General features: G+C 31.6%; 1 protein-coding gene across 3 annotated transcripts in view; it reads left to right on the forward strand.

The window, feature by feature from the left end:
* The window catches only part of Csmd3 (CUB and Sushi multiple domains 3), an 860,328-nt gene that overhangs the window by 390,419 nt on the left and 449,986 nt on the right, over positions 1-19,923 (forward strand). For all 3 annotated transcript variants that reach the window (XM_048358905.1, XM_048358906.1, XM_048358908.1), the window contains one exon: positions 2,804-2,925. In XM_048358905.1, the coding sequence (XP_048214862.1) occupies positions 2,804-2,925 (122 nt within the window). The remainder of the gene's footprint in view (positions 1-2,803; positions 2,926-19,923) is intronic.

Consider the following 19,923-nt stretch of genomic DNA (forward strand, 5'->3'; position numbering starts at 1 on the left):
AAGAGAAATTGAATTTGTTTCCATAATACCTGCATATCGTAAGTCTAAAACTTAGAACACATTGCTACAATGGTGTGCTTGTATCCATTCAAGACATCAAGATTCATTGTACTCATAAACGGACATGACGAATGATAATGTCTTTGTACAGTTGCTTAAAAATGAAAAAAATCATTAAGAATTGCTCAAACATAAATGTCAAGCAAAGGAAATAAACTATAATAATAAAGCTGTATTAAACTGTTAACAGTGTGGAGATAGAAAAGGAAATTAAGAGACTGAGGTAGCTAACAGAGCAACAAAGGTACAAATGTTTGATAATGTTATTTTATGTGACTTTTTTTCCTTTTATGCTGTTTTTCCTAATATATTGAAGAAGTTTTTAGGCCATACATTAGGCACACTTAAAAATACTCACATATTGAATACTATATAATTTCCCCTTGTAAATTTTATTTTAAAATAAACACTAATAATGTAAAGTACAAATAATACTATGAGTGTACAGATAGAAGCACCAAGGTCTTAAATTGAGTCCTGTGCAGATATTACAGTTGAGCAATAAAAATAAATTTTCATCTTATGTGGCAAAAATCAAAGATAGGATATTAGTTCTTACAACAATATGTAATTTTCTATGCGATATGTTGAATGTTGTATTCATTGCTCTGTGTGAATTGCTGTTAGGAAAGCAAGTCTATTCAAATTGTCTTTGTATTCTTCATACAATAAGAAAGAAACTATATCCAATGCTATTTTCATAGGGAAATCCTGTCAAATTTTAAAAAGTATATACCAACTACTGTGTAGACTACAAAAAATTATGAAACAAATGTTAAATGTTCATATGATAGGAGGGCATGGTTCAGAGGGCTGTGTATAGAAACACCTCCATTGTTTTCTTCTGCAAACAGAAACACACAACAATCACAAATGTCTAAAACCAAACACACGCAGACACACTTATACATACACAAATATACACATATATGCACACACACAACCCTAAAGAAAATCCAAGAAAACACTTGTTAAATGGTTACTCTCAGATTTAAATGGGGAAAAAACCTATTCACATGTGATTTTTTTTTAAGAACAGATATATTCAGAACACACACACACACACACACACAATTTAAATCAAGGGAAATTATTTCCACAGATTGATGCTGAGTTACAATTATTTTCTTTTTTCAGAATGAGGTCAAAATTTACTTTTCACTCTTCTTAGAATTTTTGCAAAAGAACTTGGTATTGGTTATTTTAATAAACTGCTGACATAGTGTAAACCACTACAATGGGAAGAAACCCAGATGATAAATAAGTGTTTTCCTGAAAAGAGGACAACTGTGTGTGCATTTTAAAAACAACAAAAAGCCAGGATTTCGAAGAATTATATGGCACAAAATATGTAATATGACTTATCAGTAAGTGATATATGGTAACTTCAAACCAATTTCATGTTGTGACTAGCATAGCATTCTTATTGCTATAGAAGTCTTAATCATTATAATTGTATTATGTATTTGAAAATAACAGGTAACATGCACCCAAACATTTTTATAGATGTTCTGTTTCAACACTTAATAGTAGTCAAGTACCTGTTATCAGACCAGGGAAAATGAATTCAAGAGTTGGGCCTCAAGAAGAGAATATTGCTAAAAAAAGGCTGCGTTTAAAGACATATCTTCAGTCATTATAATTTGCATTGTGGAGGGATGGTTGGTCACCAATATCTAATGTAAACCTTCTTAGTGTGTCTCCAAAGAGAGGATATTTTTAACCTACAAATATAGAGAGAGATGCCAAATATTGTGATGTATATTCCAGATTTATCAACAGAGCATTCAAGTCATACATGTAAATTTACTAGGAATGTGAACTTGGCCAAGTCAAACAAATGTTCAAACTGGTGATGATAACTATGCAAAGACTTAGGTGCCTGTATGTTTAATTGTACATGATTTATTTATTTAATAAATGGTAATGGTCATACTAACAAAATACACGTGATTTTAAATAGAATGAGGCAATTAATGCAAATTAAAAGACTGAACCTCAAAGAGCAAATTGATAAGCAGACATAGAAAGGTAACTAGCTTTTTTATCAAGAAAGAAGAGTTAGAAATCTGAGGCTATATTAGATTTCTTAACTTTTATGGGAATTTATTAAAATTATGTAGCTCATTTCATTTCTTAGTGGGATACTCACAGGAGAAGAATGATTTCTTTTAATATCGATATCTTTCAATTGTGCTATTATGGGTCTTTGGAAACTTAATAAATAGAAATGAAATGCTTTTCAGATTGCTTAATCAATCCAAGACTTTGATTCTTTCTCTTTGTAGATTTTTTATTAACACCACATTGGGTAAATATACCTCTGTCTAATTAAAGCCACAAGTTTACAGTTGGAGAACAATTTATCATGCCTCTCACTTTTACTTGTAACTAGTTTTCGATTAATACTTAAAACATCCCGCTTGCAAATCTTGGTATACAAAAAAATAAAAAACACTAATTCTGGTAAGTGATGTTAGAACCCCAGAGAATATACTTAATGTGCTTTAAACTTCTCTGTAATAGGAGTTTTGCCATTAGGGTTAGAAATACCAAGCTCATTAAATCTCAGCATATTACAAACACTTTTAATTCTGATAAAGGACTTTGGAATATAATATATATTTCCATGTTGTTATGATCATTTAGTTTTTAGTGTACAATCCATTGAAAAATATTTGATTATAAGGCTGTTTACCTTTGGTCCATGGCCATTATTTTTCAATTGCAATATCTTTTTTAGTGAAAACGTGTGGCTCTAATCTTCAAGGACCCAGCGGTACCTTCACGTCACCCAACTTTCCATTCCAGTACGACAGTAACGCGCAGTGCGTCTGGGTCATCACAGCAGTGAATACAAATAAGGTAAGGAAAGTCATATCTGATATAAAAGCAAAAACAAAAGAGATGACGTGGAAAAATACAATGGAGAAAATTGGTAACTGGGGCTGGGTATATGGCCTAGTGTCAAGAGTGCTTGCCTCATATACATGAAGCCCTGGGTTCGATTCCCCAGCACCACATATATAGAAAATGACCAGAAGTGGCACTGTGACTCAAGTGGCAGAGTGCTAGCCTTGAGCAAAAAGGAAGCCAGGAACAGTGCTCAGGCCCTGAGACCAAGGCCCAGGACTGGCCAAAAAACAAAAACAAAACAAAAACAAAAAGAAAGAAAATTGGTAACTGTGGCTTGGGCCATATTCCCTGCTTATTCATTTTGTAGAGTCAATTTATATAGGTGAGAAATTAAGTTAAAAAGTCTAGTTTCCGACTCACAAATACTAGTAAATAAATAGAAGCACAGCGGAATTATAAATGAGTTTTCTGGTACATATTTTTAAGGCTTGTAAAAACATGGTGTTTTTTTATTCGAAAAGGAGCCATGTTTCTGCTTGAAATATCTTGAGTACATCATGTTCTTATATGCAGGGAACTTTCACTTCAGTGTTTCACTGTTTCTAAAAATCACACAGTTATTTATTACACATAGCAGATTTAATTGTTCTGTGCAAAGGAGAGTTGTTATTACAGATATTGCAAAGGTTGGATCATTTTTCTATTTGATTCCAAGATGAGCAATCCATCTAAATATGTATGTGTGACTGCACTTCAAACAAAATTATAACACTGGATGACTACACAAACAACTGAAAAATTACTTTTTTCTTCTCCTGCTCTCACTCATCTGCTTCTCCTTGTAAGCTGTGTTTTATGTCACTAGAAAGATATGAAATGTAAAGAATCAAAATGTCTTTCAAAACCTCAGTCAGATCCTGTGATAATTTCTCTGGTTTAAAGAAATTTTAGTTGTCAAGGCTATAAAATTGTATCAGACTGTGGTTCCAAACACTGATTTATAATTTAATCAACTTATGCCGTTTAACTTCTGAAGTTTCTTTTAATTTTGAAATGTGACTGAAAATTCACAGCACGTATTTGACAATTGTGTGATGAGAAGTGATGTAATACATATTGAGATCTTTTAAGTATTTGAAAGACATTAGCTAATTGTTAGTAGAAAAGACATATGTTAACTCCCCAGAAATACCTGTGATCCTCTCCAAGTTCTTGAAGCCTAACTGTAAAAACAACAAATGGTTTAAAAATCAACTCAGTAGACAATTATATTTATCTCCTAGGAAAATCTGAATTGGGGAATGAGAAAAAAAATTAAATAAGGTATTTATTGCTCAAGAAAATCTCTAAATACATGGCAGCTTTATAAAAGAAATTCTGTCTACACAATTTGTGTTATTAGCTCAACTCAATGCAGAAAATATTTATTGACAGTCTGATTTATGCAAAAACTTGGCTGTTCAAAATATTATAAAAATCAAGAGATATATAAGAATTAAACTGAAATTTATTGAGCACATAGCAAAACATGAGACATCACTCTCAGGCCTATTTTAAATCACTTTTATAAATCATTTCTCATAAGGCAAAGTTTCTGTCTACTTTTAAGAGAAATCCTAAATAACTTCCTATAATCACATATTAGCAAAAATATGATTATGTAGGAAGGAAGGGTTGTCTCACATGTTATTGAAACAAGTGTGAAAGAATTACATGATTAAATATGGAACAAACACATTTCATTATGTCTAATGCCATCAACATATAACATTACCTATTATATTAAAAATACCTATTAGTTTAATTTTCAGTTGTTGATATAATTGAGTTAGCATGAGAAGTTGACATGTTTTTACTTATTTATTTTATCTGTTTGCTAAACTTTTATTTCTTCTTTTCCTTCCCCAAATATTCCATTTAATTTCTAAAGGGGGCATAACTGCTTGCACTTCTTTACTATTTTTATCAAATACCTGACTAAATATTAAGTTATATCTATTGACTTCTCTATTTTAAATGTCCTATAAAATTGTTTTTCAACAATTTAAAGAAGAACAATGATCCGATATTATACTTTCCATTATATTTCATATAGTGATCGTGTTCACACGTACATCAACACACATCATCACAATACAAATGAACATCTATATTGATGATTTCAATCTCATTATTTTAAATATCAGGCATATGCTACTAAGTCAGTTTCATGATACCATAAAGGTTATAGCATATCTTTAGGAAAACAGTGTTGGAAATATTTACTTCCAGAGATTAATAACTCAAAATCTTCTGGAGAAGACAATTTTTAACATAAAACATAAGCACACAGCTTTTGTAGCTGATGTAAACTTAGCTAGCCACAGTGCTTAATCATTCATTATGTATAATTTCCTTTAACAATTACACATTTTTCCCCTTACATTTGAGCTTTGGAATTACAATCATGGCATTATATATTTTCAAAGAAAATGGCTGTTAGTTGAGGAAAATTAACCCTGTGATTTGAAATTGAGTGAAACTAATACAATTGGTTTCAAATCAGGGCTGTGACTATGTGTATAATTTAGGACATAAATATTAAGTACTATGGACCACAATTTTTCATGAATTATAGATTGTAATACAACCTCATAAGATTGTTACACTGATCATGTGAAAGGACTAAATATCAAGATAATCTTAAATTGTATCCTTCACATATTATTTTATGTTATAATATCTTTAGTAATTCTGTTACACCAAAATACCAAATATTAATTCTAATATAGTTTTTAATACTGATCAATTTATAAACATTGAAACTTGCTTCACAAAAAATAAAACAAGAATCCTCTTCTGAAGTTCTAATATATATTAGATTATATAGAATATATTAGAATTCTACATCTAGAATTCTATACATAGAGAATTATATTAGAATATATATCAAATATATATGTCATGTTATTCCATGACTACATCGCAGAATTCTGAATGATGAGTATGATAGAGGTCTTTTTCAGTAGAACAATTTAAAATATTAAAACTGGTAAGTTAACTTGGTTAAAGAATCAAGTATTCTGGGTAATCAGTTAGTAAAGTCAGGTAATCCATTGACTCTACAGAAGTTGCAATCAATAATAATGTTTATTTGTTTACCATTACTTATTAATTCTATATTACATATGCTTTTGGTTTGCAAATTTTTAGGGAAGTGGTCAAGCATTTGTCTGATACTACTCATGTCATGTTAGCTAACACTTTCACTTGCCAAACACTGGAATTTGTGTCTGAAAAAAAGTATTTTGAAATTATGGTAAATCAGTGTAGAAACACATTGAATGAACACTCATTGCCTCTGAAGGCATGTTTCTAATCCCTTTGCACATAAGATTTAACTTGAGTTTTACAATAACCATCAGATACAAATGTACATATTTTCCCAATTTTTTATATATAGAAACAGCTTCAAGAAGATGAGTTAATGTTCCCAGTGCTGAAATGTGTCTTGTTTCCATAACCTTGTATGTTCAAACACTTAAGTCTGTAAACTTGCTTACTTGTCACTCAAGAAGTTGGGAACAAGGAGCTATTGGTGCAATCATTGCTTTTGTTTTTCTTTGATGTTATGAAAGTTGACTACATCTTATTCAGCATCCTTGTTGGCTTACTCACTGATCTGGCATACTTGCAAGTTGATAATATATAGATTTCCACTATCTATAACTATATCTACATTGATATCTGTATCTTTATCTATATCTTAGAGGCATAAATCTGATTTTAGTTCAAAAGATTATGCTGTAAACCTAATTCTTGGGTTTAGAAAGTGAGGGTTCTATCATAACTGTATTGATAGTATGATTCATATTTTAAAATTTTTATTGTCACACAAAATATAATGTGGAGAGCTTTATTGTGATAAACATAATCTACTTTGAATTTATTCAACTTCTCTACTGTATTTTTCTGGATCAATTTATATGATTAAATTTTTTATTATTGTCTGGAGAGCTATGGTGCAAATGTTTGAAAAAATGGAATTCCTAGTAATTTTGTGAACATTATCTGTCCTCATTTAAAAATGTCCAAGATTCATTTTGTCTATACCGAATGCTTCTGATAACCATAATTCGGATCTCACTGAAGTGTCAGCAAATCTTGAAACAGAAAATTCAATCCACTGGAAGGTTAGCAATAAAATATCAAATTAAATGAACACAAAGATATATAATTCAGGAAATAAAGGCATACATACACAAGGTCAAATTCAGTTCAGATTATAACTCTTAGTATCTGAACAGAAGTCTTAATTGTCAGAAATGGAAATGTGTACTAGATCTTCAAAAGAATGGGGATTGATTATAGCTTCAAAAAATTGTATTGAGTAATACTAGCTAAAAGCACTTTTTACAAAACAGTTGAAGACTGTGAATTTGTGGTTTCACATCTTATACACCTTGTGGTTCAAGAAATATTGAATTGCATGGCCTGGGTGCCTCAGTGAAGAAAGTTGAGAGAGTGACAATTGTAACTGTATATATTTTTTTAAATCACCCTAGAGTATACTAACGTTAGATGGAATAATATGTGAAAAGTTTGACTATACATCAAACATCTTCAACACTCTGCAGTTCCTTTCACATCTATATCCATGTCTGTTTCCTCATCCTATTGTTTTATTTATTTACTTCATTAGTTATATATTTATTTACTTATTGCCAGTCCTATATGTGGGTACATATGTATGTACAATCTATACTTGCATGTTCTTTTTCTAAAGTACCAAAGGCTTAAATATTAAGATTTTGTAAAGTTCTGACAAATTTTAGTAGCCTATATAATATCTTTCCATCTTGAACTGCAGAGTTGATTTCCATGCACTGATAGACTACATGAGAACATTGTTTTCTCATCTTTTCAAGGACTACTGTCCAAATTGGAATTTCAGATTAGGAAAGCTGAATTTTCCTAGTGGTGAGAAAAATCTCTCCCTGCTTAAGTTATCACATTCTTTTACTTAAGTTAAAAGTAGCAAAATTCTATTTTATAGTTACTTTTGAAATACAACGTCTGTATATTCATTACAATGGTTCTGGTGCATGGATTTTCTTTATAACCATAAAATAGTCATTCAGTGCCCTTCACCATAAACTCTTCAGGCATCAGAATACAGCTTCAATGTCTACTTTTAACGTGGCATCTTCCATTCTCGATACTGGAACTAGGCTTATGCCCTTTCCTTTAACCTGCCAACTCTACAACCCCTGCGTCTCGGTGCCAGGATTTAGAGACTTGGGAACTGTGCCAAATTTCAGTGCCAGATCTGTAGCCTTAGCTGGCCATGGCCAGTTAACTTTTATGCTGACAGAAGATGTACTTTTTAGGTTTCCAAAACAGCAGATCCAAGATGAAATTGAATGCAAGTGAATTATTAAGAAAGCTCACCAAGGAGAAACTATTAAGGGAGTTATAGAATCAGGAATGAAAGAAATGAAACAAAACTGCATTTAAGAGAAAAAACAATCCTTAGTAATTCTTGTACTGTAAAGTATAACTGACAATCTTCCCCATTGTTAAACAAGAGATCTAAGATGTCATACTCTGTCTGTGTGGGAGAAGACATCACCAGTCTCCCAAGAGCCTTGGTGTGAAAGTGCATTAGAAACATGGTGATCAGGCAACTTATTGGGCAAGGAATGTGAATGGAATGTGAATGTTTTACTGACCATAACTTCAAAGTGACATTTGATACAGTAAAGGCCCAAGCAAGGGCTAAGCTGAGGCCAGAGTTCAAGGATACACTGAAAGACCGGCTGGAAGCTTTACTAGGTCATAATTGAGAATGAGTCTTGGAATAACGTGCTCTAGTCATAAAACAATAGAATGAAAATGAGGAAAACCAACCAGGGAGCCAGGAAAAGTATTTAAGATCACTATTTATAGGATACTCTGGGCTTGGCAATAAGAGAACTATTTTAAGGTGCTGATATTTTATTTTCCATCCTCCTGACTAAATCATGCCAATATAGCACTTCGGAAACCATTCCCAGCCCTTGCCAATAGAACCTATTTTCTCAGTCAAATGGATAATTTATTTGAAATCCTTCACTTAAAATTAATGATTCTGTGAACTTACAGTGAATAGCTAACTATCTGAAAACCAGTAGCCATTCAAGAAAAACATGATTTTTACTTCTTGTGGTATTGTTGTTTATCTACATCTTCACCAGAATTTATTGTTTGTTTTCCTGATGGTTACCATTCTGGGTAGGGTAAGATAAAATGTTATTGTGATTTTGACTTGCCTTCTCTTTTTGGGTAAAGACATTAAATGTGTCTTTGGGTACCAACTGGCCAATTGTATTTCTTTATATCTATTTGATTAATTTACCCCTTTATTAATTAGATTGTTCCTTTCCTATTTAATTTTTGAGCTTTTTGTATATTCTGATGTAAATTCTCTGCTGCCTAGCTGATGAAAATTTTCCAGCACTTTGTGGAAGTCTCTTTAATCTGCTAATTGTTTCTTTTGATATGCAGAAATATTTTAATTTTAATTGTTCTTTTTTTTCTTTTTATGGGGTATTTGAAGTCCAATTCTGGAAATAATTTACTCTCACCTAAAATGACCAGAACCTCACTTAGGTTTTCTGTAATGGTTTCAAAATATTTGTACCATTTGGATTTAGTGTCAGTACAGGGTAAGATTCAGACTTATAGTTTCAGTCTTGCATGTGTAGTTAACTAGTTTTCTCAGAATTATTGTTTAAGAAATAATCTGTCTGGTATGCTTTTTTTCCTGTTTTTTTTTGTTTGTTTTGTTTTGTTTTGCCAGTTTCAAATAACAATAGAAATGATTTTATTTCTAGGTCATTTGTTATATTACCCTGGTCTTCATTTTTGGGGGGAGTTGTGCGGCTAGTGTTCTAGTGCCGTATTTTCCAACTGAAGTTCTTTAGTATGATTTTAAATCATACTAGTATGATTTAAACATTGCCAGTATTATTCTTTTTGTTTAGCATTACTTCTGGAATTCAATATAGTTTCTTCTCCCATAAGAATTGAAGGTTGGGTTTTCTATTTTTTTTTCTTTTTTTGCCAGTCCTGGGCCTTGAACTCAGGGCCTAAGCACTGCCTCTGGCTTCTTCTTGCTCATAGCTAGCACTCTGCCAACTTGAACCACAGTACCACTCCTGGCCTTTTCTTTATATGTGGTGCTGAGGAATCAAACCTAGTGTTTCATGTATACGAGCAAGCACTCTTGCCACTAGGCCATATTCCCAGCCCAGTTTTTTTTTTTTTTAATTTCTGAATACCATTGGCATGTTCAGGAAACTTGTATTGAATCTGTAGATTACATTGGAAATACAATTATTTTCACAATATGAATTCTTCCAGTCCTAGGAAAATGATGGCCTTTGTATCTTCTGGTATGTTCCTCATTGTTTTTCTTTTTACTTTTTCCTGAAAGAATGTATAATTTTCATTGAGGATTTTTCTATGTCTTTGTTAATTTTTTTGGTTGTTATTTTTAATTTTATTGTGAAGGTGATGTACAGCGGGGTTACAGTAACAAAAATCAGGTAATGAGTAATTTCCCTTTGCACAGTGTCACTTCCCAAGTTCTCTCCAGATTTTTCCTCTTCCGTCTCTCCTTCCCCATCCCTAGTTGTATAGCTCTACTTAACATAATTTCATTTCATTTGAGGCTACTGTGAATAAAATTCTTTCCCTGGTTCCTTGTCAGACTGTTCACATTCGGTATACAGAAAAACTACTATTTTAGGTGTTGGTTTTATACAGTGCTCCATTGTTTAAAATGTCTATGACATGTAGGAATGTTTTGATGGAGTTATTAGATGATATAGTCCATCTGTGATCATGGATAATTTGACATCTTCCTTCACTAGTTCAATCCCTTTTATTTCTTTCTCTTGCCTTAAGACTCTGGATACAATTTATATTTTATGTTGAATAAGAGGAAGAAAGTTGACTGACTTAACAGGAAATCATATCACTATATCCCCATGTAGTAAGAAGTTGACTGTAGGATGATCATACATTGCTTTTAATTACATTGATGTGCATGTATTTTTTCCTATTTTTAGTTAATTTTTATCCTTAAAAAAAGAAGCTTTTTAATCCAGTACAACCACTATATAAATCAAATTGTGGCTATTTCAAAGCAACTAAAAAAGACATAGCTTGTTGTTTTGCCTTACCAAACTTGGGCATGTCTCCAAAGGCGAGTAAATGGAAGAACTAACTGATTCAATTATTTCAGCTTTGTTTATGGTAACCAAAATCTGGATCAGCTACAATGTTGAACAATAATTATATGAGCAAAATACACAATTGTATTTATATATAGATATTAGTACTCCAAAAGAAGAATGAAATTATTCCATTTCCAGGATAATGGTTGAAATTGGAGAACATTATGTTGGGCAAGATAAATATGAAAGGCTTCTTGACAAAAGAGAGAGAAGGAGAGGAGGAATGAGAATATGGGATGGGGTGTGAATATCAAAGCACATTGTGCTCATTTATGGAAATATCACATGAAACTCTTCATATTACGAAGGTATCTTAAAAAAGTATAATTTTAAAAGACAAGGAAGTGAATGGAAATATTTCAAGTTTTAAAGAGTTATCTCTCGATAGAATAGGTATATTGCTTGTTTTTTTTCAAATTTTTATTATCAAACTGATGTAGGTATATTATGTTTTAATGTGAAGCTAGTGAAAGTTCTGTCAAAATTCAATAAGATGTGATGTTTTAGCATAAATCATTGGAAATAATGATAAAGTCTTAAAAAGCAAGGAAAAAGTACATTTGGCTGCTTCCTGAAACTTGAAACTTCTTTTCATTTTTGGTCTTTTTTTTCTATTTTCCTAAAATTCCCTCTACTCCTTCAAGTCTTTGTCAATATGTATGTTCCTCTATCTAAATTCAAAATCCATTGGCTTCTTAAAGCTCTTTAACATTTCTCAATATTGTTTAAATCGCTTTCACTCACATTTCCATTATTCTCTTTTAGATTATCAACTGACTTCTCAAGTAGTGAATCTTCAAGTCATTTTGATGCATACAAAACAGCCTTCTGATGCATATGAAATATTCTAATATGACAGTTGTCCCTAAGGTGATATTGATTCTTGATAAAATGTTTAAATGTTTCCATATAACTTGATATGGGGAGCCTTGTGCAAGCTAAATTACTATTATATTTCTGCAGTACTTTTGCTATGCATTTTCAGAGATTTCCAATGTGGAAACATATCTCTGTCTTTCATGGAAATGTACTCCTCTGTTTTGTTTGCACCTCTTAAAACTCACAGCCTTGGTTTACTTGTGACCTTCTCTAGGATTTAGGTAACCTTTCCATCTTTTCACAGAAGCCTGTGTTTTATCCTATTCGGATTAGTAATTCCTGCTCTGAATACAGTTTCATCTATCGCCATATTATATTGTTAGTGTCATTTTCCTCTCTTAAGTTCCCTTAGTTTGACTGTGTAGGACAAAAACAAGTTTTGAGTTTTTACATTCTTCACATCTAATGCAGTGATTATCAAGTGGGGACTTCCTCCTGAATATTTATTACAATAACTACATTTTTAAAGAAAACATATTAGTAAGTACATTTCATGTGTTCTTGCTTTCCATGGGCATTTCTTTGATTATTATCAAAAAAGTCAATGTATATTTGTTTTGTTTTGTTTTTGCTTTTTCATTTGTGCCACTCTCACTTTTTCAACATGGAATGTTGTCAACATTTTAATACTGGCATTGAAATTGTTTAAAAATTATTTGAATAATCAAACTTTAATATTCTATACAGCCAGGGTCAAAGAGGATATGCAGCTTCCAAGTGCACAATGTAATCGCTTTATTTAACATTATACATCTTCTTTGATTTTCAGCCTTTCTTAATTTAGCAGCACAAGTGCCCCCAATACATGATGCCAGGACAAATAGCAAGACCAGGGGGAATAGAAAGACTGCAGAACTACAATTAGATAGCTGTACCATATTTTCTTTCATAATTGTTTTTGTATCCTTTTAAATTTAGTCTGCAATGATCATTCACATTCAAGAGAAATAAAAACATTTCATGCATTTTGTACTTGATAGCCAACCCAATGACAAATTAATAAATACAAGACTACCTGGCAAGTACAATATTTTCACTGAATAAAAATCTGTCTACAATAGATATGAAAAAGAAAAAAAACCTGATTTCTTCACTTTAGGAAGTTTCTATTAAAGTTGTTTAAATAGAGAATATAAAAGAACAATCTCACAAATAAAAAGATAATATCCCACCTGGAACAAAAACAGTGCCTGATGGAATTTTCAGTGGTCTGTGAGAAGTAGATTATGTTCAAGACTATGTTGCAAGATGGCCAGGAATTACCAAGGCAGAGAAGAGAGTTTCTGGAACCAAAAAATGATCTCATAAAGGCCCCTGTTGAACTAGATTGTTGTCTACAAACTGAAAAAAAAATGACACAAGATCTTAGGCATAGTGAAATAAGTGGAGAAAGAATTACATTCGGTATATCCAGATGTCTTGTATAAATCATGTATAGTAATAGAAAATAATTTCACTGAGCCTCAGAAATATGTTTCAAAATTATTTGTTAATATTCATCCTAACATAAAGTTGTAAGAAATTTACTTCTAAAACCAAGAATATTACCTATTGGATTTAGTATTCAAAGTAGGCTCCAGTAGCTAATCCTGAATAAATGACAGAAAAGAGACAATAATTTTGTACTGTTGTTCTATAGATATAATATTTGGAGTATTTTCCTTTCATGTAGCCTCTTCTCTAAAGCATTTGTACTGTCTTATTCTGTCTGTCATTGTTACACGCTTACAATCTCCTTCAGGGGCAGACCAGTGCACAGGTACAAAAGGAATAGGAAAATAAAACAAAACTAAAAGCTTTTATCATTCCATCAATAGTTCACCGTATCCCCAGGCTGTCCCCCTGTACTGACTCTAGAATTTGAGCACTTGTAAGAATTGAAACTATTAACCTGGTGCTGCCATCAGAATGGATGAACCCAGAGAATTCCCTGAGCTGGCACTTCTCATTTCTAATGGCCCAGCCAAGCTTCTTGGAATATATCCTCTGTAATAAAATATCACCAAGCTTCTTGGAATATATCCTCTGTAATAAAATATCTAAATATAGATATTATACTTCTATAGTATAAGAGATTTCTTTTTTCTCTAAGATGAGGGGATTTGCAAATGATCAAATATTGGATACTCACGTGACTCACTTTACAACTTGACATATTTCTCTGTTTTGCAACCTGTATAAACTTCTTTCTGTTCCTCATAAAAATGTGCAATTTAGATTGATTACTAATTAATCATTCATAAGTAATGTATATATATGAATCAGCTATGAATAAATGTTCATATATTGTGTAGGTAATTTAAATATTTATATCACAAACATTTTCAAATTTTACTATTAGTAAATATATTTAAATATAATTTTAAAATATGCCACGTGACTATTCTATAAAGTTATGTACTTATAAGTAATACCATCTGAAAACTAGATGTACCAGGCCTTTAAATACTGCTCTCAAATGTATGAAACATTAGAAAGGAAAAAAAAATGTAAGCATAATTATTTGAAGTAATTTTTTTTCAAGGTTAGCACTCTACCCCTTCAGCCACATTGCCACTTCCTGTTTTTTGTTGATTGATTGGAGATAACAGTCTCAAGGACTTTCTTGCCCAAGCTGGCTTTGAGCCATGATCCTCAGATCTCAGCTTCCTGAGTAGCTAGGACAAGCATGAGTCACTGGCACCTGGAGTTCACTTTTCTTGACTTTACGCTGTATATTATTATGTTTTTGTTTAAAAAAATAAGTCAATGGATCTTGATCTATATAATTACTTCAACATCTTCACCCTCCTTCGACTAATCCCTTCCTTACATTTCTTAGTTCTGTGGTATATGCAATGAATTCTGGGCTGCATTCTTTCCCCTTCTGTCATTCATTCTTCTGCTCCTCTCCTCTTGGCCTCACCCTCCACTCTTAAAAGTGTCCATTTCCTGGTATTTTTCTGGGATTTGACTTAGTCTTTTCAAAGAATTACTATTTGAGCTCTCCACAGTCTATTACACTTCAGTTAATTCATTTGTAACACCTTGTTTACCAGCCAGTGCATTACTTACAGCGATATGGACATATTCTAGCTTTCACAAACAAGGGAAACCATGCCACCTATATATCACATTTTCTTGATCCACCTATGCACTGAGGACACACATAAGCCATAAACATAACCATATTCATTTCAACCTGTAACCATTGTTCTTCATACCTATTTTCACATGCCAGGTAGAGGTTTTCACTCTGGCTCACCCTTCCCTCTCTCCCTTTGCATCTAGGTTTTCCCTGCTTCCAAGGAGATCATACAAAATGTAACTATCACCATATGAATACCATTTAAAACCCATCATTTGTTGCTTATCACATACAAAACAAAGTTCATTTTCTTTAACCCTGTCTGTTTTTTCTATTCCTATTCAACATACCTCCTCATCACTTTCTGTCTCACTGCTTACATTTCGGGAACAAAGAGCTCATTCCACCATGCCATTTCTTATTCCTCTGGTATGTTTGTTTCAGAGTCTCATTTCCATTGCACTAGAGGTTTCCTGCTGTTGGAAATCTTTATTTCCGAACTGTGTTAGTTGGTCATCATTTCTGTTTCTGTGTAACACACAAGTCCATGTCTCTACATCCTCATATTGTGCAATGCCTCATTCTCCTGTCTAGTCTCCTCGATTGCAACATGATTATCATGATCTAGAGGTATATTAAAAAACAAGTGCTTTAATTTAGGTGTCAAATTGATTGTGTTACAAGGCATTTGAATACCATAAACTTAATTAAATGTTGTCTATTTCCTAATTATGTATATATTATGCATCAAGAGTTCCTCACCTGGTTTAAAAATAGTAGATTATAACAAAGTGATTGATTGTCACTTTGAAACACACATGACAGAGGAAACTTCTAAGGGAAAAGACAATTTTAACAACTTAATGTGTGGGGGAGAAACTATCCTCTTTGGATTACAGTGGAGTTGACAAAAAGGAACTTCCTTCTCGAGTTCCATTGTGAAGAGGTATGACCTACTTTAGTGTGATTAACTTATCTTATCAAAAAATAACTCCTTTATTTAAGCACTGAATATGTGATTTCACCAACCCGTTAATATAATATTTATTTCAACCTTTGGAAGTATAAATTATTGGAATTCATTTATGAATATCAGAAAATTTTATAAAGTAATGCAGTGTTTGTGATACTGATGGAATGTGAGATTTATTTGACAATATTTGGTCATAGATAGATAGATTACATATATTAGGTTGAGAGATCATATGTTATATGTAGATTATACCTAGATTATATATTATATTGATTATATATAATCTCCATATATTATATAATATAGTAAAATATATAATCTATATAGATTATACATATAGATTTTACATATATGTGTGTACATTATATATGGGCATTATATATAGGTATATAATATATATTATACATATATGCACATGTATATTATATATGTTTATTCTGTCAAACTGGATGCTACTAAATGGAATGGGATTTTCAAGATTAGCATATATGATTAAGGTGTACATCATGCAACTATGTGGAACAATCATTACCTATAGTGTGACGATGTACTGAAGAGAATGTACAATTGAACAAAATTAAGCTTTGTTTAAAATAAAGTTTCAATGATAAGAAGGAAATAGCTCTGAGTACATAATACTTAGAATCAGCCATTTTACTTCTGTATTTATCAAATGCTCATCTAGACCCAACCATTTTACTCTGGATCTACTTTGAAGAACATATTTCTGAAATATATTTTTTTTCTATAGTAAAAAAAGAATCCCAAACTCTCATCTCTTTGCTACATTATAAGGCTACATATAGTTCCTTAGAAATGTACTGACTTCTTCAGTACAACTAGATGAAGTATCTTGTTGTGATGAACACCGGCTTATACTAAACAAAAAGCAAACAACATAATTGCCATCAACCTTACTTTTGGAGAATTGAAATAATATTATACTAACAACCCTTAATCAGCTATATTCCATTGTAGTAGACCTGAGGATGACTAGTTATTTGTAATAGTGAATTAAGTTCTGATGTAAGCCTGGCGTATAAAACTATTAATTGAAATTCTTCATTAGATTATAAAATACATAGTGTAAGACTCATGTTAAATCTCATATGTATGAAACACGGAAATGAAAGAGAAATAGGTATTACAGGAATTGTAGTAAATTACATTAAAGATATATTTCTTAGATTTTATAGAAAGTGGATATACAAAGAATTTAACATTTATTTCTATTGATGCCTTTCTTCTAGATTTTTTTCAGTATTAAAATGCATATTAATTATAATTGACTACTAGTAATGTAAAATCTTTGATGATACCTTTAATGAGCAATAAGATATAAACCAGTCATACACCAGAATTGGAATGAAAGTGGTGAATTACTGTTTAAAAATTCAAGAAGGTTGTACATCATTTCAATCCTTTGAAAGTATATTTTATTTCTGCAGCTTTTTCCTTATCAGTATTACGAGATAGGGTATTTTTCTCTGTGGTGCTTGGTAACAAGATAACCACAGTGTGAGACATTCTTTCTATAGTAACAGATATATTTCCCCTATTTCCCTAGTAAATACTTCAGGGGTGATACAAAATAAACATGTATTGACAACATTAATATTACATTTATAATTATCTGTTTATTTTTATATTACCCTTCACTTCACGTCTACGTTTTGTGAAGATAAACTTATGGGCAGTTTCATATGATACAAGATTCCATTCAGAAGGAAATTTTTAGACTAATTGGATAATATATATTAGCTTACAATGTGAATGAAACATTTTCATTTTGTTTTTATTTTCGCAACTTAATTGTTTACTTCCTGAGAATTTTTCTCCTTGAAAGTATTCCGATAGAATATTTTAAACTTTCAACATAATTCTTTGTTTGTATTAATGAAAGCTAGATTTTATTGCATAGATTTTACTCTGATGGAAAAATTCCTGCAGTAATGTTTAAAAACTAGGAATAAATGAATCAAATTAAAAAGAATGGGCTCTACAATGTCAAACTGTTTTGCTTCTCAAAGATTGTGTCATTGAAAATGTTCCAGAATGACAATGTCTAAGATTTCAGTGATAGCTCAATAGTTAAACAATTTTCCAAACATATATGAATCAGTTAGTAATTAATCATAATTTAAAATGAGGTGAGATTTTTATTGCTTCATACATTCATGCATGAGTATCGGTTACATATCAGAAAAAATAACATCTATTATTAAGCTGGTTTCTAAATTCTTCAGAATATAAATAGATAATAATGGATATCAAGAGCTTGGCATACAACTAGAACTCAATTGGTCTGTCATTTTAGGTGCTTAATTTGTTTGTACTAGCCTTTAGGTTTGTAAAGCATGTGAAATGAAACGTTTCCTAGCTTTAATTGTAATGTATCCTTGCATCTAATGTGAAATAGATTCCATTAAGGTAGATCACCGTTTTGAGAATTCAGATGGAATAAACAATACATGAAAGATACTTCCAATGAAACAGTGAAAGAGCATATTTTTCATTGTATGTTGCTCTATGAAACAATAATGCAACAGCAATACTCACAAGACAATATGTTGGAAATTAATCGTACATTTTTGCGGGGGGAGAGTAGGGAGAAGAAAAGTGGGAAAAAGTAAGGGAAGGGGTAACAGGTTTCACAGGAAATGTACTCACTACCTTACGTATGTTACTTTAACCCCTCTATATATCGTCTAGACAAAGAAATTGAATTTTAAAAAAAGAAAGCAAATAATTCTCTAAGAACAGAAGATGGATAAAACCTTGACTCTTCCTGAAGTATATGGTAATAAGTCTGGATTTAGTTCTCTAAATATTCAACCTACTTTCCTTGTGTCAGTAGCTGACATGACATTTAGCTAAGACCTCCTCAAAAGTATATTAATGGGTTCCAGTTTGAAAGTCACACTTGGATTCAATTAGAACAAAATTAATATCAAGTTGAATTCCTGAGATTCACAAAGTTTAAATTCAACGGAAAAATACGTTCACTATTCACAAATGGAAACATGCGTTTCTGAAGGCAACCTTAAAACATCCAATATTCTAAATAGCTAAAAATAAGGAATACTGATATATGTTTATCTATGTTTTCTTGATGTCAGAATCTCATTTTAATAGATGCATGGATGGAGGGAGAGAGGGAGGGTTGGATGGGTGGCTCAATATTATGATATAGATAGATAGATAGATAGATAGATAGATAGATAGATAGATATAAAACAAGATATATTTCAGGTTCTTTACCCATTTATCTATCTATAGAAAGCTAACTGTATTCCATTTGGGGCCTATTATAGGTAATATTTCAGTGAGCATAGAAGTATATGTTTTCTCTCTGTATTCATTTCATCTACTTACTTCATCTCCCTTTTGTGTATATAACTAGAATGTGGATTACTTCATCAATTTTGGTCTACTTTAAGATTCTTTAGGAACCTAGTTATTAGTCTCAATATTGTATCTATCTGCCTTTCAAATAAGAGGATACATGGGGATATCTCCTTCATTCTCTCACTGATACTAATTATCTCCTTGTTGTGATAGTGGCATATCTAATAACACTCCCTATCATTTTTAATCACCTCTAGAGACACTAGTATGTTCTCTGATTGTATTAAATCAATGTTTTTAATTTTCACATATAAGAGCACATGATTATTTTTATCCTTTTATTTCCATTTCATTTAACATAAAGTTTTCTTATTATATCGATGTTAGCAACAAACAGAATTTCATTTTTTTATTTGTATGACTATCTTATTTTATTACACATAGAAGATACACATGCATATTTGTGTCACATAGCTGCA

This window comes from Perognathus longimembris, chromosome 12 (assembly GCF_023159225.1).
Source record: "Perognathus longimembris pacificus isolate PPM17 chromosome 12, ASM2315922v1, whole genome shotgun sequence".
Lineage (NCBI taxonomy): Eukaryota > Metazoa > Chordata > Mammalia > Rodentia > Heteromyidae > Perognathus > Perognathus longimembris.